The 26,408-nt window shown below is 38.6% G+C and overlaps 1 protein-coding gene and 1 pseudogene across 1 annotated transcript; both read right to left on the reverse strand.

Annotated features, from left to right (window-relative positions):
* Positions 1-515: 515 nt before the first annotated feature.
* LOC140934201 (uncharacterized) lies at positions 516-5,804 on the reverse strand. The gene is made up of 4 exons (XM_073383870.1): positions 5,705-5,804; positions 4,725-4,841; positions 3,499-3,655; positions 516-1,403 (listed from the first exon to the last, which is right to left on the reverse strand). The coding sequence occupies exons 1-4, from the start codon at positions 5,802-5,804 to the stop codon at positions 767-769; spliced, it is 1,011 nt and encodes a 336-aa protein (XP_073239971.1). The 3' UTR covers positions 516-766.
* A 4,305-nt stretch (positions 5,805-10,109) lies between these two features.
* On the reverse strand, positions 10,110-26,124 carry LOC140935925 (uncharacterized; annotated as a pseudogene).
* Positions 26,125-26,408: the final 284 nt, after the last annotated feature.

Consider the following 26,408-nt stretch of genomic DNA (forward strand, 5'->3'; position numbering starts at 1 on the left):
GAGATTTGCATTAAGATATGAAAGCCTAATAATCATTTCAGTTTTAATTCTTTTTGTCGACAAGTTGATTATTGAAAACTTTAAAAATAACAGAGAAAATATCCAAGAAAATGCTTTTAAACACAAGAAAAAGAAACCCGGGTTAAATTTAACCTTGGGTTAAGCACTAATCGGCCTTTGAACAACTGGGCCCTGAAGGCCTTTAACTGTCATCCTGATGTTATTAACTACACAACATGGCCAGCTGACAGAATGTTGTAGTCATTAATAATCAGCATTGAATGACTGTTGTTTGTAAACAAAATGAGTTTTACCAGATATTGATCACCTGACTTTGCATTGATCAAAAGACAATATCAGTAGTAACAGTGACAGATCTAGGGGAGGCGCCTGCGGATTCTGCGTTATAACACAGGGAGTTCTTAAAGAGTGTTGTTTTTAAGTCTTTATCCTTTGGTTGTGAAATCTGTGCAATTAAATTGATTTCCACTGTCAGGAAGGACGTATTGAAAACCTGTACTAACAAGAAACCGTTTAGTGGGATAAATAACAGTATAAACATGAATTTGAGTTAGTTTGATGCTGAATAATTTGATCTGCCTTTGAATTCAAATGATAAAAAGGGGCGTAGTCGAAGAACTACAATTACTGAGCCACGTGGGCTAAGGAAATATATTTGATACTTGATACGACAGATTGACTGGTTAAACACGTCCAACAAGATATCCGTAGGTCCGATCTTTTGCAGAGAAGGTGCACTTTTTAATTAAGGTGAAACAGTCAAGGGTATGTTGGTGTTTGTGTGAGCAACTGGTACATAATCGTCACAGTATTTCGCTTTCGACGACATTACCAACATTTTTATCAATGGTATTTCCTCGTAGAATGGAAATGGACCTTTGCTCAGGCTTCCCTGCCAGATCATTGTAGGTTGGATGATTAGTTGGTCTGCCTGTGCTTTCACTTTGAAAAGCTGCTTAGAGAAATAAAAGTAGAGCAAAGAAAAGTCTTTTTGCTGAAAAGTAGTATATCCAGAAACAGGAATACTATCCATCTCAAAACGATGAAATCCGTCATCTTTAAAAAAAGAGTTTGAAGTCGCGGGTGCGAAGTCTCTTACGTCTTTGCAATGACCGTTTCTTGACGTGGCTAAGGCTCTTAAGGTTTGGCTTCGAGCTTTTCCCGTAGTTGCCACCTTGTCTTCGACCCTTTTACCTGTGGGACCTTTGATCTCAGAGTCATGAGTGCCTTTTTGGAGACCTTTTCCTTCCTTGGTGCCCTCATTACTTCCGTGAGTGACCCCTTCCCTTATGATCGGGTCGTCAAATTCACCATTGCCTTTCGGGTCTGGCTTTTGCATTTTTAAAACGACAATGTTGGGTTGAACGTCGTCTTCATCAGAGCTGAGAAAGAAATGACAAAATATTAATAATGTATTAAAATGTATTAAAATTCTTTTTTGAAAACTATTTAACGAAGTTACTAATCTCGGTTTAGGAATGGCGACGGTTACGCTGAAGGTTTTACGGCCAGTTAAAAGTTACTCCAGTTCTCGAGTCGTGGTAAGAGAAGGTCTCGGTACTTAAAAGGGTACATGTTATTAAGCTAAACAAAAACAAGAGACAGCAACAATTTAGGAGAGATGGTCATTAAATTCCAAGGGTAATTCGTCATGAGGTATATATCGATCAAGTGAAGAAGGACTTAAATCCTCCCTGTAAAATTGCCGGTCAGAAAATTGGCGTCCTTATGAGAGTTAGAAACTTGATTCCGACGAATGCAAAACTTATGCTTTTCAAAACAGCAATATTGCCGCACCTTACATATTGCCACCTTGTATGGCACTTTTGCCGAGCCAATGATTCTCGTAAAATCGAGCGGATGCAAGAAAGGGGCCTGCGTGCTGTTTTTAGGAACAATGTTAGCTACCCTGAACTTCTAAAAAGAGCAGAACTGCCAAGTTTACAGAACAGAAGACTACAAGACATTTGCGTTTTAATGTATAAAGCCAAGAACAATCTATGTCCCCCCTATATCAGTGACATTTTTATTGAGCCTAGATCTAAGTATAACTTAAGGCAGTCTGATTTCTCCGCTGCCAGGTACAATACGGTAACATATGGCAAGCACTCCCTCCGCCACTTGGGGCCCAATCTCTGGGGAAAATTATCTCCAGACTTGAGAGAAGTTACCACCTTAAAATGTTTCAAAAACAAAATACGTACATTAAATATAGTTACACTAATGGATAATGGATGCAAGTGTTGTCATCTCTGCAATTCATAGACATATTTGTCATACTGTAAATATTGTTAAGGTCATTAATTTTTTTATACCTGCGCTTATATGTAAATACTTTAATTTATATTTATATTTATATTTATTTATTTTGTGTCCCCTAATTAGCATAGGTTTTTTAACCTAAGCTAGGAGGCTTCTTTAGACACCTTAATAAAGTTTCATCATCATCATCATCATCATCCTCCCGCAATCGATTTAGGTAATTTACTGACAATCTTGAGCGGAAACTCTACAGGTATCTTTCTATGGTACTCATTCTAAAAGTTAGACCTTACACCGAATTACCCAATGATCGCTGGACACTTTCTGATTTTCTTTTCTGGCACAACCTGACACGCAACATTACGCAGTCTTTAAAGGAGCTGTGTCACGAAATTCAGCTTAATTAGGAAATTACAAAATGCCCGTTAAATTAAGAGAAACATAAAAATAACCGCTTAAAACTTTAAAGGAAGGTTAAAATGACATAACAGAAACAACAGATGCCACGGATGGGCAAAACTGAAGAAGATTGAAACGGATTAATGTTCAGCCTAACAGTTTTTCAAAGTTGATCCCTGCTTCTTACAACTTCAAAAAAAATGCTCGGGAGACATATTTGTTTGTCTCGGATCTCAGATTTTGTCATTTACATGTAATGTATTTGCTTACTTTAAGTTCCATAGCGATTGAGGGCGATAATTGGCAAAATTAAACAAAATGTACTGGACTGCCGTGACACAGCCCCTTTAAATACTAACGATTTGTTCACACTATACCATTCGCGCCGGTACGAAAATGTACGAGCATACCGAACAGGGCTTCTGTCCAAACATAAAATAGTGATTTCGGCGCGATTTCTGTAACGGAGCGAAGTTGTGCTACACCGAACTCTAAAGTGGAGAGTCACATATCCGGATAGGTATTCATATTATACCGAATAGCTTTTCGTGTCGGCGCGGCACCAAAAAGCTATCTGGGGAAGTTAAAACAAAGTTGAAGTGGAACACAGATTCACGAAATCAAATTAACTGGTCCTATCCACTGCCGGGGTGATATGGTTGTGCGCATGCGTAGGGTACTGGCCATACCGTGGAGTTGGTACGTGTGCCTTCAGTGCATGATTTGGACGTTTCTTGTATGTCAGTGCCCGCTGTGTCAGTCCTACTTCTTGAATATATGTATGATGTGACGGTCATTTTAAAGACTTCAACTTACCCTGAATCAGAGAAACACCTCCGGTAGATCCCCACGACAACAATTAATGCAAATATCGCAACGATGATTACAAAAATTTTCTTCCAATTCTCTTTTATCCATTTGTAAGCGGAATTTGCTTTTTTCGCTTTGTCCTTCAATTCATTCAGGTCATTACCTGCGGTGGAAAATTAAAAATACCAGAACTTGCAACAGTCTGGCCAATACCCAAAAAATGAAGCAACTGACAACAGCAATAAAAGAAACAATTATTACAGTAACAACAACAACAACAACTGAACAAAAACGTCTGAAATATCGTTGTTAAATGCTGTTTATTAGAGACCTTTAAATTCTAAGACGAGAACGACTCAGAGTACGAGATTTTCTCGATACTAAGTAGTGCTCGCGCGTGAACCAGCGTCATTTTGGCTGGAAAACGTGGTAGCCGTCGTCATTCTACTACGAGTTTTAGCGAGAATGATGTTACACCGGGACGATTCACAACGACGATTTTTAGCGCGGCGATTTTTAGTGTTTGAACAAGATTGTAACCATTCGAAACAATGTCGCAACAATGTTGCAACGCGGTGTTATTGCGGTAAAAATAGTCGTTGCGAATCGTCTCGTGTAACATCACCTTCAGTGGCGGGAACAAGTTATCAAATGTTAGAAGTTTTAGCATTTTGGAAACGGTAGAGAGCTCAACCTTCTTCAATAACAATAGCAGTGCTAACTTTTCGGTGAAAAAAAAGTACAATGAAGAATTGCGGGGTGTCTATTTCTTGACAATACGCGACAAAGCTTTAAATGAAATCTAGTAGTCGTAGTCGTTGTCGTCCTCAAACCTAAAGGTCTCGAAAATGTTGTAAAAGGGCGTTGGAAACAATCTAAGTGGTAAAGGAGACGTACACGAGGAGTTCCTCCGAAAATGAGACATTTTTTAGGACGGTAGAACTAAGCCGTAATACATGCAACTGCTGCTACATAACAGAGATCAGTGCTTCTTTTACGATCACAGTTGTATTAAAATTTCTTCCAGGGTAAAGTCGTTGCTCAACCACTCGTCTTGTCAAAAAAAAACCACAGTAAATAATAAATAAAAATAAAACAAATAGACAAATAGTGATGATGATTATTAGTTTGCAAACCAACTCTGATTTTTTTCTTTGACCAATACCTAAAAGAAAAAAAAAACTAACTCACGTGTCCGCCGGAGAATCTCAGTTAAAAATGAAATTACTCACCAACTTCCTTTCTGACGCGATGTTGCACTAAAAGGTTAGACCTATCAGTGTTTTCTTCCTTTCCTTCTTGATATTGCAAAATAGGGTGTGAGTATATTGAAGCATTGCTTGTTACGCCTACACAATAAAAATCATTAGTGAAGACCCATATATTCTCTCAAGAAAGGGCTAGGCACACATTGTTTGCTCATAATTTTAATAGAGAGATTTAGAATCACGTTTACGTCAAACGGGAAATTTGAATTTGCAACACGTGACCAACTTTCCCTTTAGTGTTGTTTTCTGTTCATTAAGTTTACACAAAATTTAGTACGCCATTTTTTTACATTAGAATTGTTGTGAATTGTTTATTTTCTATTTTGAGAAATTCTCAACTTGAATCTAATGTTTGCCGTATTGGCCCGTGACTCAAAATCTTTCTATTATTTATTACCTAAGAAAATGCGGAGATAGTCAAACAGCCTTAATCAACGACAGTTTCTTTTATTTTCTAAAAAAATATAGTCTAGCAGATGTAGGTCAGATTGTCTCACGTAACATGATGCATGATGCTGAATGTTTCTGTTTTACGTATTATTTGGACAATGCTTTTTTTTTCTTTTCAGTTCTAAACTTGGATATGATTCAAAATTCGGTTCCAGAAAACATTGTCTACGCTTGACAAATTAAAGCAAATGGAAGATATCAATAGTTTGGTTTCAAAAGCTTGAATTCACTTTATGACGTTTTCGCTGCCGTCACTTTCGTGTTTGCGTAAGCTCCCTATTCGATCATGTTATTTTCGCAACCGACAAAAGCACGCGCACAATTAGAACACACAGGTTATCCCATCTAGGAATGCCAGCAATTGAAAGGTATTTTGAAATTATTTCATCCTAGAGATAAAGGCACGTGAAGTTAGCTTTGCGCTATACTGCTACAAAATTAACTAGGTTAAAAAGCAATAAAAGCAGCTTAAAGTAAACGTAAGGCCCACAAACCTGCGTTTCTTGGCTCATACGTTTTCAAAGAGTAACAGATCCTTGATCCTAAGAAAATTGCTAGTATCACTGGTAGAACCAGGACACTGCCTCTCCCCATCGTCACAATACAGTAGCATGAAAGTCTGAAATGTCTTACTGTCGCTCATTCAATTTCACAAGGACAATTATGGAATACAGAACGTGTAAACCAACATAATTAACCACTTTTGTTTGTTACGTTTAATCATTTAATATTTTGTTACATTAATTAATGCTACAGCTGAGGGCTATATAGCGTAAGTAATGACTTCAAAGGGTTAAGAATGAAGTATAGCATGGGGGTTCCGGTGGCCGATTTACTGGTTTCAAAGTACTATTTAAAATGTTAGAAAGTGTCCGACAAAATAGATCTTTTCAAAATATGCCATTTTTGTGATAAACAATTTCCGCATCAAGTTGAACAGTTTGTAACTAGGCTAGGATATACATGATTAAGATTGTGATACATCAGTTTATCAAGAAGCAAAAACTTTTTTATTACGAGTCTAAGAAATCAGGAGAGCTTCGCAGGGTGGTCCACCGCACCGCACTTGTTTACTGCATGAATAGATGACCCAAAAAAGAATATCAGCTGTTTGGGATAAATGGCTACAAGCGTGACGTATTTATTAAAAAAAAATAATAAAACAATAATAATGATTAAAAAACGATAAAAATCACTAACTGACATCTCTTCAGGAAAGGTGGGGACGAAAAATCCACCACAAATTAGAAATCACTTAAGACAAACTATAGGATAAAAAATATATAAGCAAAAATAAGAAGGTAAAGACGGTCGCCAGGTCGAAGGGAAGGTAGTGGCAAAAATTTTCAACTAAATACAGTCGACTCCCGATAACTCGAACCTTCTAGGGAAATAGAAAAAAGGTTCGAGTTATCGGGAGTTCGAAGAAAATAGCCGAAAGTAAGGTAAAAAACAGTTTTTACTGCACAGTAAGCATTTTAATCACATTGAATTGTAGAAATGTCAAGAGAAAATTAAAAGCTACTTCTAGAAATAAATCAGAACGTAACGTAACAAAAGACACCCTAAATAGAGCATGCGTTTTACTGTTTTGAGAAGAAAAGCTACTTCACGTTAGCCTGTGACAATCACTACTACTGAACTATACTCCTACAACACGTCAATAGGAAATCCAAAATTCAATGTTTCGGACGGCAGTATACGGCTTTTTTCCCGACTTTTTAAGGGCTCAAAACATGGTTTGAGTTATCGAGGGTAAAATTATATAGAAAATGACCTGAGGGAAAACGAAAATTGGTTCGAGTTAGCGGAAGTTCGAGTTATCGAGGGTTCGAGTTACCGAGGGTAAAATTACAGTAAATGTATGACGGAAATCCAGGAAAAATCGACTTTGGTTCGAGTTAGCGAGGGTTCGAGTTATCGGGAGTCGACTGTAAGCGTCAAAAAACCTGAGAAAACAGACAAAACAGCCAACATTTCGCGACGCCACCACTGGTTTCCCCCCCCCCCCCCCTCCCCCCCAAATGACGTCTGAGAAACGAGCGCAGAAATTTCATACTGATAAAACGATCGACTACCTAGATCTGGGTAGTGACGCGTCATTAGTATGGAATTTCTGCGCTCGCTTCTTAGACGTCATTTGGGGGGGAAACCAGTGGTGGCGTCGCGAAATGTCGGCTGTTTTCCAAGGCTACGAGTCAAACGTATGTCAGTACATGTACAAGCTGATGGCAATACAGTCTAACCTACATTAACGGCCACCTCTCTACAACGGCCACCTTATTTTGTTTCGGCAGACAGTCCATGAATTGACTCTTATTTAAAACTCTCTACAACGGCAACGGCAACGGCCACTAAAGCGCGTCCGTGACTGCCCAAATAACCTCTCGACAACGGCCTGTTTTTTAAGCGATTGAAGTCAAGAATGGTCATGAAATTTGATACATATAGCGCGTTATGATTAATCACGGTAATCGCATTTTGATTTTGTTCATTTATACTGCTGCAGTAGGTATAAATTGTCTACGATACTTATAGCAAACGTTGCGAACCTTTTTCGTTTTGTCACTTTAACCGATTTTGATTCAAAACATAATTCAAGCCATTTTGTGTATTTTATCTCTACTTATTATTTCGGTTATGATTGGATTATTACCATTGTGGGATATAGTCAGCATGAACTAAGCACAATAAACATGTTGTACTCCCTAAGAAAAAATTGTCATATCACACCTCTACCCCCTAACTGCCACCTCTCCACAACAACCACTTTCTTCTGTCCCCAAGTTGCCGTTGTGAGGACGTTCGACTGTAGTTGGAAGGGCTGCACAAAACAGGTAACAAGTCTTTTATAAAGACCTAAAAGCGTTAGATCTCCTGATGGTCAGGGAACCACCATCTGCACACTATTGATAAGCAACAGAAAATGCCGCGAAATAAAATGACGGTTCTATTTTCTCATCAGAATGTTTGTTTTACTATGGCAACACGGTAGTTTGGATTAAACGTCCTGGCGTGTCATACCATACATAAAGAAAAAACACACACAACATCTAAATAACTCTTTAATTATTTGCTTCAAAACGTTTTCAAACGAAAGAGATATTCTGTTAAACCTCTAAAAAGCATTCTAAGGATGAAAATAAACTTCAACGTTACAAAAACATACGTTAAAATATACCATTTTCGATATATCAAAATTCATATTTAACTCCGCGGCTAGGGGAATAAAACAGAAGAAATGTATTATTCACAGCTGAGCGTAAAGATGATTTCTTTAGTTTTATTCCCCCAAGCCTCGCAGCCAAGCGGAGCCGAATCGGTCTACTCCTTATACTGAGGACCTTGATTGTAAGAATGCCAGGCATGAGACCGGGGGCAAAAGGAATGTCGACTAAGCTAAGGTTAGATTATAATAACAGCGCTGTTTACACCCGCAGCATGCACTAACATTTTTTTTCTATTTTTTTCTTTCTTTTTTTTTTTTTCACGCTTTCTTTTCATAACTACATAAGTTGCGTCCATAACTGCGATGATCTACTTTCATGTAATTCTTAACTCTGCAGTTCACATATATGATTTTCATATATTCGTAACTTCATACGATGATCTTCTTCACACTTATTTCTTCATTCCACAGTTTCAATATATGAAATTCATATATTCATTTCTACACTAATGTGTAGAGAAATGCGAGTCCCCCCCAAAATAACACGATCTTTGGATAATGAATTAAAAAATACTGAACCAGAAAGATATTTAACGCAGTCAAACAAGTCAATATAGAAAAAGCCAAAATAAAGCCAAGAGCCTTCTCACAGATCCACAACTTTGAAAAGGTAACAACCTGCCTTAAGTTTGCCTCTTATGACAAACAGTTTTAACTGAGGAAAATCCAGTCACATACTTAGGTTGTTTACCATTTATAAAAAAATTCTGGAAATTTTGGTTGGGAATTTTCGTTCGGTAAGACCAGTACGTGTCGTTTACCATTTGCAGGGGCGGATCCAGAATTTTTTTTACGAGGGGGTGCACTCGTCTCTTGCTCTACTTCAATACCAATAAAGCACATAGTCTTTTTTTTTGCAGTATACCAGTTGAACTAGAAAATCGCAGGTCATCTCAGGAGGGGGGGGGGGGGGGGGGGTGCGCACCCCCTGCACCCTCCCTCTGGATCTGCCCCTGATTTGCCTAGAATTGTCGGATTGTCGCGCCGCGCTAGACTGGATTCTAGTTACAACATGAAACTTGCACGAAACTCAAGAAACTTGTAGATGGTAAACGAATTTCCCTTCCGAATTCTCCCAACCGGGAAAATGGGACTAACTTTCCAGAATTTCTGTTTGTCACGGGAATTTTCCAGTGGGACAAACCACAAAAACGTTTACCATTTACATCCCAAAAGGAATTTCCGGGAATTTGTGGTAAATGGTAAACAACCATATTCTCAATTTTTAACATTCTTAAAATAACTAAATAAAAGCACGGAGGAGGAAAACGATGGTTGCTTCTGTCTGCCTGATTTCGAAAAAAAGGTACCCATCTTACAACTGCAACTGTTGGTTAGCATAGGTATCAAACTTGCTGTTTAGAGGAAAGGTCATGCAGAAAACATCTCAATTATGGCGCTCTCACTTTGATGTTGTCCTTCTTTATAAACAGATAGGACATGGTTTGGGAGGAGAAGAAAAATCACACGTACTTAAGTCCAGGATTGAACGCAGATACAAAATTTACAACTTAAACTTTTACATTTTTCGTGATGGTCAGCGCTTATTCCCTTTATGATGTAAGTAACGAAACATTTCCAAAGCGGCCTGATGATTTAATAAATTTTGCAAAAATTGTAAAATTTGAAAAATTAACGAATGTTGATTGAAGCCCTCTGCCAATTTTATACTATTTATACCAAAGATTGAGCGAATAACTTGAGGTTCCGTAGCCGCTCTCGTCACCAAAGTCGCTCTGTTGAAACGATGTGCGGAAGCTTGCCTCATCAGCCTCTGTGATACCAATACCATGGTCCGCCCTGCTGCAGCTATCGCCTCCTCCACCAATCATCATCACGGCTCCATCACCACCACTCCAGTCACACCAAAAGGACAGGTAATTATAGCCTCCAATGTTGTTGTTGCTGCAGTGCAGCTGACTGAAGCCTTGAGAGGATCTGTAGGAGCCACTATGGGAATTTAAAGAACAAGTTCGACGACATGCGTTGCTGTTCCAGGTGGTGCTATATCTGAAGTTACCGAAGCTGGTAATAAAGCTTCTAAAAGTTCTCCCACCGGTACAGGTACTAGTTACGAGTAGTCCTGTATTAGCACTGTCATCACTTCGAGAAACTTTGATATAATTGCCTTGAACGAGCCAAAATGCAGGTGATATCATATCATAGTTGTTAGATGTACTGGTAACACTGCCATAAGAAGTTGTTCGGTCATACCACTAGCTACCGCTGTACTGCATCCAGTTACGACTGTCAGCATTAGAGAAGCGGGCAATGAGTGTCCAGCCACCCCTAGCCATGTCACAGTAGACCTTGAATTCATGGAAAAGAAAATAATGTGACAAAATCCCTACTTCCTCACCACACGATAAAAGAGTTCTGGTACTACAACTGCATCACATGGAACTCATGGAATAGAAACAAAAATGGTCTTTGTATTTTTTTCTTTTGATTCCATGTTGCATTTCGACAAGCAAGTACCAAAGCGGCCAAGAGCCTATTATGGCTCTTGAAGCGGCCCATAACGTTTTTCATTTTTTTTTTTTTTTTTTAAGTTAGCACGCTAGTTTCAGCGATCCGAAAAAATAAACTCATCAATGAAAGTTTTGGTCTACCAGCTAAACATTTTCATCGTGAAAAATGCTTACTTTAATAGATGTTCCACCAAAACTCCATTTGAGGTCGTCCGGCTAGATAGTTTTGTATCTACTATTTTTATTATGGTTATAATTTAATTGTGCTGGGGTTACTAATTTAGTACATTTACAGTTATAGTACAACTGCAAGATAAATTAGTTGTTTGCACGCAAAGGATTTGTTGCAGACGTAAAGAGCTTTTTCACTTTATGTCACGTTTCGTCAGCCATATTTCTGCGACGAAGATTAAATAATAGGCAGCCATATTGGTGTTTTCGTGGAAGATGAACTCTTTTCGTATGTACATATTCTTTTTCGTCCCAAAAGCGACCTTTTTGTTAATAAAACATTTCCAAGAAAGATTAAAATACTGTACATAACAAATATCCTACGAACAAGCTCTCGAAGTTCTCACGGCTTGATTAACGCCGCTCGCTTCCTTACAGGTAAGCCTGCTCGTAAGGCAATGGTTTTCCAAACTTGGACTTTTGGCATTGTATATTCTGCGAGTGGTGGCATGGAAGTTGGATCAGTATCTAAATGTGCTTGCTTGTATTTATCAGAATGCGACAAAATGTAAAACTACAAAAAAGCTGTATTTAAATTATATCGGAGTGGTTAAGTTCTTTTCCAAAGGCTGCACGTGTTATAAAACGCACTAAGTCTTAAGTATTAATTTTACTTTTTCTTTATAGCGATTTCTCTTTGCAGTTCTGTTTGATAGAGTTTAACAAAGGCGTCTCAACAATTTCAAAGTGTAGACCATGGAAAATAAGTTTAATGTTTTTCCAAAGGATAGGAGACATATATAGGGATAAGGGAGAACGAATTCTGATTCGATCCGAATCGCATATTTTAAAAGTAGAACCCATATTTCAACTGGAACGAAGTTGGCTTCGTCTGCACGTTCGTCAAATTTTTGTGCCCACAAAATAATACCATATCTTATACAATGCCCAAAGCAAAATACCAAAATCAACTACGACAGGTTGATTGAGCTAATATGTTACCTCAAGAGATACCTTCAAATATCCAAAGAACTAAATTCGTCCAAGCATGGCTTAAAAAAGCGGTCTAACAATCCTATCGACCTTCCTCGTGATCGAGTTCGTTGGTATAGCTCTTCTTACGAGCTTTGTCCGGTAACGTTTTATCTTTTGTCAGCAGGGAAGAACTGGGACTAAGCTGCGGCTATTAAGCAGATAATTTTTTGGTAAGCCAGAACATGAAATAACGTATTTGAAACCTATAGTGATAGAAAGCCAAAAAATCCCTTACCTGGAAAGTTGTCCCTGAGACACTCAAGTAGTACGTCCCACTAACGGTTCTTCCTGCGGCGTAATGACTCTTACACGAAACTTGTTAGAAAACAAAACAACAGGCAGAAATAGAGTTACGTGGAACTGAAACTTTGAGCCCTTTTGAACTGTTTTAAACAATATATATTAGTCTGGATTTGAGTAAAAAGGCATCTGCGCTAACATAGACAACTCAATACTAATGTTTTTTTTTTACCAACATTAAAACTCAAATGAGTTTTAATATTGGTAACCTTCCAAATGTATCATGACTACGAGTGAAACCACTGCTTTTTTCTCTGTTCCTCCTTTCTTCCTGCCGCTCTCTCAATTTTACCCTGTCCTTGCCTTAAGTGGCGTGGATTCGGGTTTATCGGACGCAAGAAACGTTGCGATTTCGCCTTCTTTCAGCCAAGTGGCTGCAATTAGTTACTAACTAAGCTTTCAAAAATCCAGCTACATGTTTCGAAAGACCTCTACCAGTCTTTTGACGTGTGTCATTTTGGACCAGCAATAAGCGTTTCAGGCCATTTGCCTCGGACCAGCCAGCGCTCGTTTTAATTTTGGAGAATCATTTAGCTGAATTTATGAAAAGGTGGCCACGCCAGAATAGATTTCAACCATGCATCAGCTTTTTCGTTCCCAAAAGCAGCCAATATTAATACCAAGAGTGCAAGCATTCCTTTTTTCTCTTTTCCTTCTTCTGTTCTCCTCCTTCATTGTATTTTTCCTGTTCTTTTCTTTCGTTGGTGTGATAATTGGACTTGGCAGGCCCAAAACGCCTGTAATTTGATCTTTGGTCAAACAGCTGCAAATCTTCGCCTGCCACGTTTAGGGAAATCTAGTTATATATATCAAGACCGGCCAATAATCATCCAGTTAAAAAAGGATCGCTACTATATCATTAAGACTCATCGTGGACAAAGAAGAAATCTGACAGCACGTTTGGTGTGACTATGGGTTCCAGCATATAATGGGGCAGAAACTTGCGAGTTTATAGGATTAAATACGCTGTCACTAACTACACCCAGATTTAAAGATCAAGTGGGACTATCTACATAATATTTTGATAAAACAAATTTTGTAGTCTTTTGCCCTCCTCAGAGGAAACCTCAATTTATCAGTCTAAAAATTTCAGGCAGGCAGAGCTGTGGAGCAATAGTCATATGTCAAATACCTGGGTCTTATTATTGATTGTAATTTAAACAGCAAAACATACGCATGAGGTGGGTAGGAAAATTTCAAGAGGTATTGGCATCCTAGCTATCTAAAGTTAGACATTTTGCTACTAATGATATTCTCATCCAATTATATTACTCCTTAGCGTATCTTTTCCTTACTTATGGCTTAATTGTCTGGGGTAATACTTATGCTACGACCCTAAACCCTGTTGTAGTTTTACAGAAAAAGGCAGTGTGAATAATTAAATGTTGGTGCTCGCTAGCATGGTATGACCTACCCTTATTAATGTAAACTTTATAATTCTCTGGTAACATTTTGTTTTTGTTGTTGTTTGTCTTGCTTTTTATTTTATGTTGCTCAATTTTATCTTAATTAAATTTAATAAATTTATTTTTCTTTAATATTTTTTCTCCTAAATTTATGATAGTTTTCCTCTTTATCTTTTTCGTGTGTTGCAACCCTATAAAATGTTATTTGATCATTGTACCTACCCGGCTCGTTTAGTTGTTTGCTATTCTGAGCAGTTTTTTTGCCTGATCGATTTTAATTTATGCTGTTCTTTGTAATTGTTTTGTAAGTTGGCAAAATAAAAATGGTTAGTCGTTGTTGTCGTGATGACGGTCGATTGCTGTGTGCAAAGCCACTCCAAGGCAAATTAACAAAACAAATCAAGAGGTCAGCATTGTGTAGAGATCTAATGGTCTGAAAATCGCTATTGACGAAAACAAAAAGACCGTAACCTTCCTTGACATGACCATCGACCTCTCAAGTACAAACTGCAAGCCTTATTTTGTCCACCGGCAAAGCAACTATACCCCAGCTTTACTAAAGAACATTCCAAAAACATCAACAAACGGCCCTCTAGCATTTCATCCAGCAAAGAAGTCTTTGATGAAGCAATCACTTCCTACCCAAAAGCGTTAAAAAAAAGTGGCTACCTGTAGAACCTTCATGTAACATACAACCCAGAAAATAAAAAAAAGAAAAGCGACCGGATAATCAAACATAAGTTTGTAACAATCCCCTAAATTCTACGCTTCAATACCTTCACATCGTTGGCCGGCGTGAAAAGTAGGGCACACGCAGGTGAAACTGTAAACGCCATCCACACAAGTTCCTCCATTCTGACATGGATTGGACTGACACTCATCCGTTTCTGTACAGAAAGATCCCATGGTAAACGATATATTTAGACTGTCACAAATACTGTCACACTCATTAATTTCCTTTCAAAAACAAAGATGGTGAAACTGTTTATATTACATACTGTAAAGCCAGGGTTGAACTGCTGGCATTGGTTCTCAATTATTTCTGTTCAGTGATGAAGTTTTTTATCATTACCGCGGTGTGGGTAAATGATTAAACTGTGTAGATGACCACCTACGTCTGTCTATACTACAGGTTTTCTAAGACATTCCTTGAACAGCAAATAGGGGCGCTCTTTGCTGTAAAATCCTCAGGGGCAACTAATCGGAAAACGGACTGAGAGGCATTCGAGGAAGAGTTAGAGACGTACAAACAGTTTTGCAGATTTAGCTGGTGTTTATTGGTAAAACGGAGGGATTGTCTTGGTCCTGGTTCGTTACAACATAATTAAGGTGAATTTAAGTTAAGGGCGGACTCTGAAATAAAGAAAACAAACAGAATCATCATGGTTTTACTCCAAAATTAGCAGGGGCGGATCCAGGATTTTTTTTAGGAGGGGTTGCACTCGTCTCTTGCTCTACTTCAACACCAATAAACCACATAGTTTTTTTTCTTTTTTTGCAGAATATCAGTTGTAGTAGAAAACCGCAGGTCATCTCAGGGAGGGGGGTGCGCACCCCCTGCACCCTCCCCCTAGATCCGCCCCTGATTAGGGACACTATTGTTACCTTGACACTGCTTTCCAAAATACGGCGAAGGACACGTACATGTGTAATCATTGATTCCATCGGTACACGAGCCACCATTCAAACAGGGGCTACTAGAACATTCATCAAACTCTGCAGTGGAGTGAAGAAAATAAATTGTGAGAAACACCCTTCTCTTTAAAACATTTTTTAAAAAAAAATGGTAGGTGCGGATGTTGTGATACCTACATGAGCGAGCTACAGACACTGACTGTAGTTAAAGTGAAAACAAAAGCACGTAATCATTAAGCTTAATGTCAACTTCGAGTTGCCCCCTCAATGTTGAAGAAATTTAGCATTACATTTCCAAGCTCAAATTGCATGGCATTATATGACTGCACAACACTGTGAGGGTTTAACGACCTAGTTGTAATTCGTTGAATGCAGTCAACACCCTCTACATGGATGTCTCTATAACACGGAGACCTTCCACTACTTGATGTAATTTTGAAATAAATAAAAATGTAATACGGACACCTAGAGCTTATTCCTATCACCATCTTAATTTTATGTGCCAGTCTCAACAGTGTATGGCCTTCTTAAAGAGATTTTACTGTATTACCCCGCCTCAATAAGCGTTTAATAATGTCCGTAGACAGTGCCGAGGGGAATGTTGTTACAGTACTTTCCTTATTTTCTTTCTTGTTTCAATCTTACTTCCCTCCATCTTTACTTTTGCCTATACCTAATACTGAAGGTAACTTAAAATAAATAATTCACCTTCACAAGTCCTCCCCTTATGTGTTCGAGGGCAGATGCAGCTGAAGTTTCTGTTTCCGTTTACGCAGGTACCACCATTCAAACATGGGCTACTGGTGCATTCGTCATAATCTAGATATAAAGAAAAAAAAAAGAGATAGGGCTCGATAATAAAATAAAACCAGCCCGAAAATAGTCAGATTCTGATAAAAGAGGTGTAGTGGCCTAGACAAATAAGAAGGTCCTGGTTGTTCAAACGTTGAAAAGCGCTATGTATCAAATAAATCACAATCACTGGACAGTGATTTATCTAGTAGAAAGTGTTTATCCATCTTTTGAACAACTGGGGCCAGGTCGTAATACGAAAAGAGTAATGCACTAAATGACTAAACACAAATCGGTAGATGCCTTGTGCGCCATCTGTACGCGATGCCAGAATCTACACCAATTCAGGTCGTGTGTTTTAAAGAATCCACTTTTTGTTAAGGTTCCAAGGAACGAAGGACGGATACCATCCACCAGATTGAGATTTTTATGGATATTTTAAGATCATACGTGCAGGATTTCTGTTGCACAATGAGAGTGCATCCTCAATTTCCCTTACATCCTCCATGTAAGGGAATCCTGATACAGGAATTCGGAAAATTTTTGCTTGTAGAATGTGGAATCCTGGACTTTGGAATCCAGAATACAGCTCTAGGAATCCGGAATCCCACTAACGATTAGAATATGGAATCCATGGCATGGAATCTAGAATCCAAGACTCTTGGATTCCCTTACATGCGGCGATTAATTGTCGAATCAGTTTTCATCTTCTTTTGTCCATCAGTACATACCTTCTTGTTTAAATTTGTCGGGTCCCATCAGTGTAATTGGCTGATAATATCTTAATCTTTTTGGTGGCCAATTGCTAATAGCTTCTCCAAGAAGAACTTCACTTACCTTTTTTGCAAGTGTATTGATGGCAAGTTGAACAATCCACGTCATTCCACATGTATCCATGGCCTGGTCCAAGGGTGTGTACACAGTCTTCTTCTCTGAAATTGTTTGGTTGATTCTTCGCCCAGTAGCGCAATTTAAAAGGACAGCCATCCACCCAAGCGAATACTCCTTCAGTGACAATATCATTCAAACCAATCCACGCCTTATCACCATTGTGCCTGTGCTGAATATAGACGTTTTCTTCCTGGCTTTCAATGGCAGGTAGATTAGCTCCCATGGATCGGCAGATTAAACTTGCGTTGGTCCATGTCTCACATTTTTCACTAGTAAAGTAACAGGAACCATTGTAGAAGCTCCATCCGGGTGGACAGACATCTTTAGAAAACACAAAAATGAATGGCAACAAGTTTAGAAATAATCTTCACCAAATTTACTGACTGCTCTCACAAAATCAAGGAAGTTTTTTTTATTTAAACAAGTTTATCGACGACGTTTGCCCTACGAGTAAAAAAAAAAACTCATCAAGAGGGTTCACTTCGAAATAACATTAGAAAAAAAATCATTAAATAGATATTAGCCAAAGCGGCAGCAAAACAAAGAGGACATTAAACGAATGCTAGGAGGTGGAAAATACATATTTAAGAACTCTTATAAAATCTCACCGATATAAAAGACTGGACATGAAAAAGTAAGTCATAATTTTGCTCCGGAGACAGGAACGGTTATCCAAACAGAAAACCTGATAAAATTTGTGCTTTGGACATAGAATACCACCTGTCAGCAAATATACGAGCAGCAGAGGAGAGCAGATTAGTTCTAAAGGCAGAATAAAGTGAACATTTAAGAAAAAAAATGCTTAACTGTCTCGTTGTGGAAACCACAAAAACAAACGGGGCTTTCTCTACAAACTATTTTAGAAGGAAGTTTTTGAGCTTGCAGTGGCTATATCCGCCCCCCCCCCCCCCCCCCCCCGCCAAAAAAACAACAACAACAACAACGCAGTCAGGATGCACTTCATTGAAGATAGTATCAGTACGCCGAGTGGCATCATAACAACTTCAAAGCTTTCTCACCTGGTAAGACTGCATATGATACTGACAGAGGATCATGTTGTTGCACAAACAGCTCTTTCACGCAGGCTCTAAAACCGGTCTTGTTTATGTACTGACGGAAACAAAGACGCAGTAATCAGAGAGAACTGGCTGCTAAAAGCTGTCGCGTCACTGTCGGCCGGAGTCAAAAACGCTCGTATTGAAATTTCCTAAGCCCCATAGTATAAATTGTCAGTAAAACGCTAATTCGCCATCGGGGTCGGGTTCCACTGTCTTTCCGTTTGCTGGTTTGTTTTAGTTTTTGTTTCGTTTTCTGTTTGCTGTTTTGTTTAGGAGAAAACAAAAGAAAACAGGTAAGAAAAACAATGGACCCTGTCTACGCTTCCGCGTTTAATTGACACCTGTTGCTATCATACTACAACGGCCCATAGCAGAGAGCAAGGGAGGCAACTTATTCATAAACTCACATGACTCACTTCCTAAACCGCAACACACCTATGTAAAGACCTAGTTTAGAAAAAAAAACAAAATGAAAATTTATGATGCTTATTGATTGAAAAGTCGCTCTTTCATTTTAGAATAACTTCTAACCTCAGCCCAAGCTGATATGGAGTTGTACAATGGATTGAGGTTTCCCCACTTGTTGTATGGTTTGCACATACCAGGACTTCAGGAGAATCATTGTAATGCTTTTTGAAGACAACATCCTTAAAAAGTGAGAAAGCATTAATCAAGGCTAGTGTGAAATATAATATTAAAAGTAACATTTCAAAGCCAACAGGAAATTTAAGACATCCTAGCTGCAGGTGAATGACAATTTTGTTATTTCAGTACAAAGCGGGTCTTGGAGTTGAAAAGGGGAATCACCTTCGTGTATATATCCAAGATAACATAGGAAGACTGAAAACCGCAAGCAGAACGCATTCGAGCAATTATATAGTAGGTGCAAGTAAGTGAGCGAATAATTGAATTGAGGGGAATTCGGTTAGAGAACAGGTCATTCCAGCGGAGATAAGAGAGAACATACCTCACAAAAAGCATAGTTCATATCCTTAGATGGCTTGTTCACATTGGAAAAGTAAATAGCAACATGCTCTCTGAAAAGAGGTCGATGAAGTTCTTCAAAAGCTATCCAGTCCTGCCAAAGAAGAAATTAATTGTCTGGTTAATAGATTACCATTTTCATGTTGGGGGAATATAAAATACTTGATAAAAAAATCCATCAAAATTGTGTAAGACGGAAGTTGATACTACGTAAGTTTTAAAAAAAGCCCTTTAATAGTTTTCTTTTCTTTCTTTTATTTTTTCGGCAATCGCATCACACCTGCGCCACACCAAACGAATTGTAATTTTTTAAGGCCAAAGCAAAAGAGGTAAAGTCGTACAGTAACTTTCAATATAAAACTATCAAGGCAAATCTGCAAGAAAAAAAAAGTTTTCAAACCCTGAAGACATTTTTATTTAGAACAACATTCTTCGTAATTTCACTAATGTCCTATTTTGCCTGAACTGGTGAATTTTAAGCCGAAAATTGTCGTGTGAGGGTTAATTGGACCACCATACCGTCAAATGAGCGTAAAGTGTACTATACTTCCGCGGTTAAAAGTTCACATAACAAATAAACGGAGCAGCTTACAATATGAATGCTCTCATGAGAGCCCTCAAAGTTTTGTAACTCTCTGACGTAGATCTTGAAGGAGGTTGTCGTGACATCTTCAACCCACGCAGAGGAGGCATCATGCATTACACCGCGCCTTTCATGCTCCGCTGACACTAGGATTGTGGGCACTGAAGTAAACTTTCTCTGTGATGACGACAATCAGAAGCAAAAGGAACATTTTTAGAAAAAAGTTTCAAATATATTCTTAATAGAATTAAAACCGAAAAAACGGAATTCTTGTTATATTCTTGAAGAAAAAAGAAACGATGATATCATGTACGAATTGCTTAAAAAATGCGATGTTAAGACAGCTATATAAACCCAACAATTTAAAGTTTATGGTAGGAAAAAAGTAATTTAAGTACATACAATATATTAAAAGGTCTCCTAAAGGACGCAAATAAAAAATAAATGAAAATCTCCTTTTCTTTATCATTTCCTTCCTTTATACCCTATAGGCATCACTTTCATGTGGAATTTTAGTATCTTTTCAGGTCCGTAAGAGTCCTATCTCTCATGTACTATTACTGATTTAGTTGAAAGACACTGCAAATGAACTTGCGAATACTACAAATTGAACTCACCGAGGGTAGAGACACTATACGACAGCTTGTCCCAGTCCACCAGGTTGGCATGTCCATTTCACCCGACACTCCCCCGTCAGGGGCTCCTTGGTATGCCAGCCAGTCCACTGTGGAAAACGTTTCTCCATTTCTCTTCTCGTTTCTACCAGCCTGTGTGACGCAAACTGTAAAATTGTTCTCCATGATGTCTTCAACCCAAGCAACCACTGCCTCGTGGACATAGGCTGGGTCTGAGAAGTTCGCGTGATTGACAGAAACCTGTATGTGAACCGGTTTGTCAGGATAAAAGACGTAAGGTTCCAGTGGAACTTGTTCGCAAATTGCTTCAGCCCAGACTGGGTTGTGACTGAGGCGATGACGGCCTTTTTGGGAAGGGAATCCTGCAAACAAAAACAACACACTTGTCACATTGTTTGGTTAAAAAATGGTCAGCATGTTTGAGAACAGAACAATAAAGGGGGTAAACCACAAACAAATACTAATTCAAACCGCATTTTATGGAAGAAAGTCAAAGGAATTAAGTCACTACCCTGCTGAAGTTTTTGCTTTGATTGTTTGTTTGTTTCTGCTTTTGTCAATAAGATTTATACTTGAATAGAATTCACCACCCCAAGATAAACTGCATGTAACTTAAAATGAAACGTCACTCACGAATGGAAGTCGTGAAGAGGTTCACTCAAGTGTGAGATTATTTATACCGTATTGAGCTCTTTTATAATGAAGATCTCTCTTGTTTGAAAAACATAAGTTAAAAATTAATTTAAGAAACATGCCGGTAACTGAAATCCTCCATTTCAAATATAATGAAGCACAAGCAAAATTACCTGTACAATCTCCTGGATGATAGGCAGTGAAGTTTGCCCGGAGATGGCACATTTCTCTCTGGAACACACACTCGTTATCGTATGTAGTTCCATTGGAGGAACACACAGGCTCTTCGAATGATGGACAATTATCCATGCAAATGCACCGCGCGTCCCTGGGACCAAACGCCTTGCATACTGCAAAGTACTTGCAGGAAACATTGATGCACGGGTCAAGATCTGTTAACAAGTGATACGCACAACAATTCAAAATGCCAAATCTTGGCCAAATCAAATGTAAGTTTTCTTATTTATTTATTTAATCTTTTTATGTGCCACTTGATTTGTTAGCAGTTTCAAAAGTTCAAATAAACAATTGCAATAATATACAAATATCTATAATTTCTAAATCTTGTTAGTGTGCTCTTCGAGTAAGAAAGAATTTATTTTCTTCTCTCACTTATCGCGTTAACATGTTAGAGCACTAAATGAAAGTATTGTTGGAGCCATCCTTTGCAGTAGGTTCAAAGGAGCTACGATATAAAAAAACTACTTATGAACAGGCGACTGCTACGCTGCATCTTAGTTCTGACTAGAATATTTACCTCCAATGACTGTGTAATGAACAGTAACTGGATCATGTTGGCTTTCCATTCCTGTCAAGTCCTTAAGGCATACGCGAAAAGTTGAAATCGATATTTCCTGTACTAGTAAATCGTAAAAGCTTATTCAGGTAAAACTATAATAAAAACAGTCAGGAATCAAGCTATCAGATGCCTTATTTAATCTAGAAATTTATTTATATTTAATTTACGACTAATTTTGCAAATGACTCTGAAAGATATTGCTTGCTTAGTGCATGCAAGGCGTATTCCAAGTCCTTCTCAGTAAATGCATTTCAGTGACATACCGGAGCTCGGATCACGTGACAGCAGCATAGGCCCCGCGTAATAATGAAGCCTCGGACAAATCAAGGATATTGCTATCTTACCTCCATCAAGGCGTTCAGAACATTGTTCTCCGGCTTAACAGAATAAACGTTATTGTTGTCATAAAGATGACTGACTGTTATCATAACAACGGGAGTTGCGTAAAACGTCTCGGTATAGTTAAGAACCTGTAAAGAAGGGACAAAAAGCAAAGTTAACATACATTATAACAGGGAGGGGACTAGGTAGGAAGAGAGACAAAAAAAGAGAAGGCACGTTCTACATTTCCTACACATGTTTAAGGCACCACAGGACATGATGATTGAATTACTTGCAAAATTCTAAAGCCGAATAAGGTCTTTGATTTATCGCCAAGTTCATCATGGCAAAGCTCTACCCTTTGCGACGCAAATAAGTTGCTAGAAAAAGGCCAAATATCAACCTTTTCCACGCCCTACTACCAAATTTGTCATTACCTTGCAAAAAGCGAAGTTATCTCGTTCCAGTGGAGCCCCACCGTTTTCAAACTCAATTTTTCCATGAAATGTCATCTCACCAGTTCCCTGAGTAAAGGCCAACCAGTCCTAAAAACAAAGACAGACAAACAAACAAAAAATTCTTAGAACTTGCTCTGCAGTTGTGATTAAAAGCTGCATCTGGCAGAGGCCCCCTTATTGCTGCGCAGCGACCGAAGGGAGCGAGCAGCAACATAATCAGGATTTAAAGGAAATATATAAGGGGCGACGAATTCTCGAATTCATCACTTTTTACCACAATGCATTGCATTTAACCACATTTTTTACCACAATGCATTGCATTTAACCAGAGTGCATTGCGCCACGAACAACTCAAATAAAAACACGGAAAAGTTCGGTGGGTGAGAGAGTGCATCGTTCGCTGCTCAGACTTAGAGTTTTCTTTGTGGCAAATTTTCTACAGCACGGTTAGAAGTCTCAACCAAATTTTAAGACACGCAGGAGTCTTTCAGATGAGTACGATGGTTAACTTGGGGATTGGATTTCAATTCAAGAGCCTTTGACTCGTCCAGGTGTTAAACCTGACGAGAAGATGAGCATTTGCTCTTCGACTCCGCAACACGGGGGATATACAAATTCCAGCTTGCTAGAAGGTGATGTGAAAGTGAGAAAATGTCATGCAATGCTATTCTTAAGAAACTGTATGAGCCGAAAATGGATGTGATTTTGACCATTCGCTTCAAAATAACAGCGGAAATCGAAATAACAAAACATATGTTTTGTGTCCTACTTTGCAGACGAGGACGTGTATCGGCGTTTTGAAAAGCATAATTATGTTCTTTCATTCATTCATTGCCATGGAATATGCGTTTACATTGCTTTTTCACTGTTAATAGCTCGATTAATGCGGCTGGCGATCATCTTGCCGGCGGAAGTTTCATGGAAAAGGAATAAAATGAAAGACTTTTCCTAACGATTTCGTAATCAGCCTCTGTGGTGAAGTGGTTAGGTGTAGTCGCGTCGAGTCGAAGGTGCCGGGTTCGAGTCCTACCGAATCATTAATTGCTTTTTTTTTGTTTCTGTTTTTTGTGTTGTTGTTTTTTATAAATATATAGCTAAATAACGTTACTTAATAAAGTGCAACAAACAGCAAGAAAAGTATTGTGTTTCCATAGAAAATATCGTGCACCGCATATTAAATATATGGATAAACAATCTGATTTTCTATTATTTCCTACAATTTACTGTGCGAAAACCCGCCAGAGTTGATAACCACTTGATCATTTTCTAAACAACGTTCCCACGAGTTCTTTCTATAGACTGATAGTAATTATTCTAGTACTTTCCAACATGTAAATAGGACATTCAATGTCATTTTTGATTCTTTTAAGTCTCACTGCCTAACTAATGCCAGTATCAACAGAATGTGCCGCAGCATTACTATCTTTTAGATACCCTAGTTTATAAATAACTTGAACTCATTTAACAAAAGGCTTAGAAAGTCATAAGAAAAGCTTTTTAGGCGATTTTGTTTCCCGGAACACAAGGTATATCTATATTTGTATAAGAAATGCGTTTAATGCCTAAGCTAATATTCAATAAACCAAATCAATTGAGAACAAAACCGAATAAGGATTTCCAGCTTAAACTGAGAGCTCAAATGGCATTTTGTGTCCTCGACTCTCTATGGCGTAACCCCGAAAGCGTAGTTTTCAGGTAGACTCGAAAAGGGCGTCTTACTACCTATAATATACCATTCAGGTATCCGTGTTCTATTCGTTTCTCGTCTAGGCATCGAGAAAGTATTGCAAGTCAAAAAATCATCTTGGTCGACTTTCATTCCTTCGTAGAACGCAGCCGAAAACGACAGACAACACAGACTCTGTGTATTGATAATCCTTTTGAAAGTACATCCAGCGAAAAAAGTCGCACGCAAATTACTCAAATAAATATAGATATTGAAAGTAAGAGGGAATTAAAAGCCAAGAAACAGACCAACTTACCACTTGAATATTTTGGTGCTTTCCGTCAAATGTTTTTACTTCCCGCAGGCAGACTCTAAAGTGGTCTTCCTGTAACTCTTCTATCCACATGTTCATGGCGTCCTGTGGCCTGCTGATGCTAGCGTGACGTACAGTGGCTAGTACGTTTGGGACAGAAGGAAACCTCTGCAAAACGAAAAGGAGTTCACTGAATGTACTGTTTCGATAGAGTAGGATTTACATTTTTTTACATTATAATCTAAAAAGCAGCTGTCACTATCGAATAATCTCTATTAAACTACGGACTTAAGGATAGAGTAGAAATATGAAAAAAGGTCTCGATACGAAAGCCTAGTATAAAAAAAATCGACAGAAGTCATGTTAAAGCCTTGACCTCTGCTGCGGAGGTGGCATTTTTCATTTGGAAATGGACACACGTTAATAGAAGATCGGAAAGTCAACTGTTCTTTATCCAATAATGTAATAACTGCACCGTGGTTTGAAAGACAAACAAACTGGCTAAAAGAGTTTGTATGGCGGAAAAGGGCAAGGATTTGAGGGAAATCGCACGATTTGTTCAAAAAATGAATAAGAGAATTCAAGGGCTACGTAGTACACCACCACCGACAATACACCAACTGCCTCGGAGGACGCCTTCGGATCAGTATATGATTCTAAGGGGGGGTCTGCCTACCCCTCCCCTAGCCCATCATTTTGTCCTAAGTAAGAAGTTAGTGTTAGCGATGGGTTAAAAGAGGGGTAGGTAGACAGTTTACCCCTTCCCACGAAAAAACTTTGGAATTAAAAGTCAAGAGTAACTATTAGTTACCATGTTTTTCTTTCTAACTAAATCCCTAAAAACGCCATGATCCTTGGTGCCTAAAAAGAGACCTTATCCTAAATGGCATTCTAGCTGATCGTTTAGAATGTAACTGGGAGTTAAGCTAATAGTCCCTCGAGTAGCATTAACTACTGCGGTGACATTTCGTTATTGAATTTCAGTACATTACACAAGTTAGTATTTAACCTCCCCTAGCAACCACACCCAAAATTCTGTACTAATGCGGGTAGGGTGAAAGCTAATTCTCTGGAAAATTTCACTAGTTCTAAGACGCCCTGTTGGTTTCTACAAATAATTTGTGAACGCTTTAAAAAAGAAAACAACGCTGCATCGAAACCATACCTGAGCAAAGTCAACTCTGTCACATTTTGTTCCGCTAGTGAACGCGTTGAAGGAGGCGGCGCCGTCGAGGGCGCCAGAGGGCGTGCCACGAAACGCAATCCAGTTCACTACAGCAGATCCATTTGTACCAAGGCCTGACTCTAGCACGCAAATGCGGAAGCTGTTCTGTGTCACATCTGTAGTCCAAACGACTGCTGAATCGTGCACACTTAGCGATTCGTTTTCATGGCTGATGGATGCGAGAACACGGATGTTACTGGAGCTGGAAAATACCTGACGATATTGCACGGTTTTGCAGTGGAGCAGGCTTGGAGCTACAACGGTAAAATTAACCGTTCCATGCTGCAGAAGACTTTGTCCTGAAATGAAAATTGTAGAGCATTGGGTTATGGAACAATCAGGAAGGTGGAATGGCGGTTCGTTTCGGTTCGGTCAAAAGCTATTTTCCGCAAACTGGCAGATCTGCGTGTTTTTAAATTACTACTTTACACAAGACGGAACTTTTGTTAAAGATAGTTAATCAGACGGTAAACGTTTAAGAAAATTAGGAAACCAGTCTTCAATGTAATAAGGGATATACGAGTACGCGTAAAGTAAACTGCTTGATGAGCCTTGATACTACAGTCAAAGAGAAAGAGATGGACATCAAACTC

The sequence above is a fragment of the Porites lutea genome, chromosome 4 (genome assembly GCF_958299795.1).
Source record: "Porites lutea chromosome 4, jaPorLute2.1, whole genome shotgun sequence".
NCBI classification, from domain to species: domain Eukaryota; kingdom Metazoa; phylum Cnidaria; class Anthozoa; order Scleractinia; family Poritidae; genus Porites; species Porites lutea.

Bases quoted from the DNA above. Each gene is read 5' to 3' on its own strand.
- LOC140934201 (XM_073383870.1), bottom strand. From the start codon at position 5,804: ATGGGGAGAGGCAGTGTCCTGGTTCTACCAGTGATACTAGCAATTTTC. The intron at 4,842-5,704 runs GTTTGTGGGCCT...TTTATTGTGTAG, and splicing joins GTATGAGCCAAGAAACGCAG to GCGTAACAAGCAATGCTTCA. The intron at 3,656-4,724 runs GTGAGTAATTTC...TTTCCACCGCAG, and splicing joins TCGCGTCAGAAAGGAAGTTG to GTAATGACCTGAATGAATTG.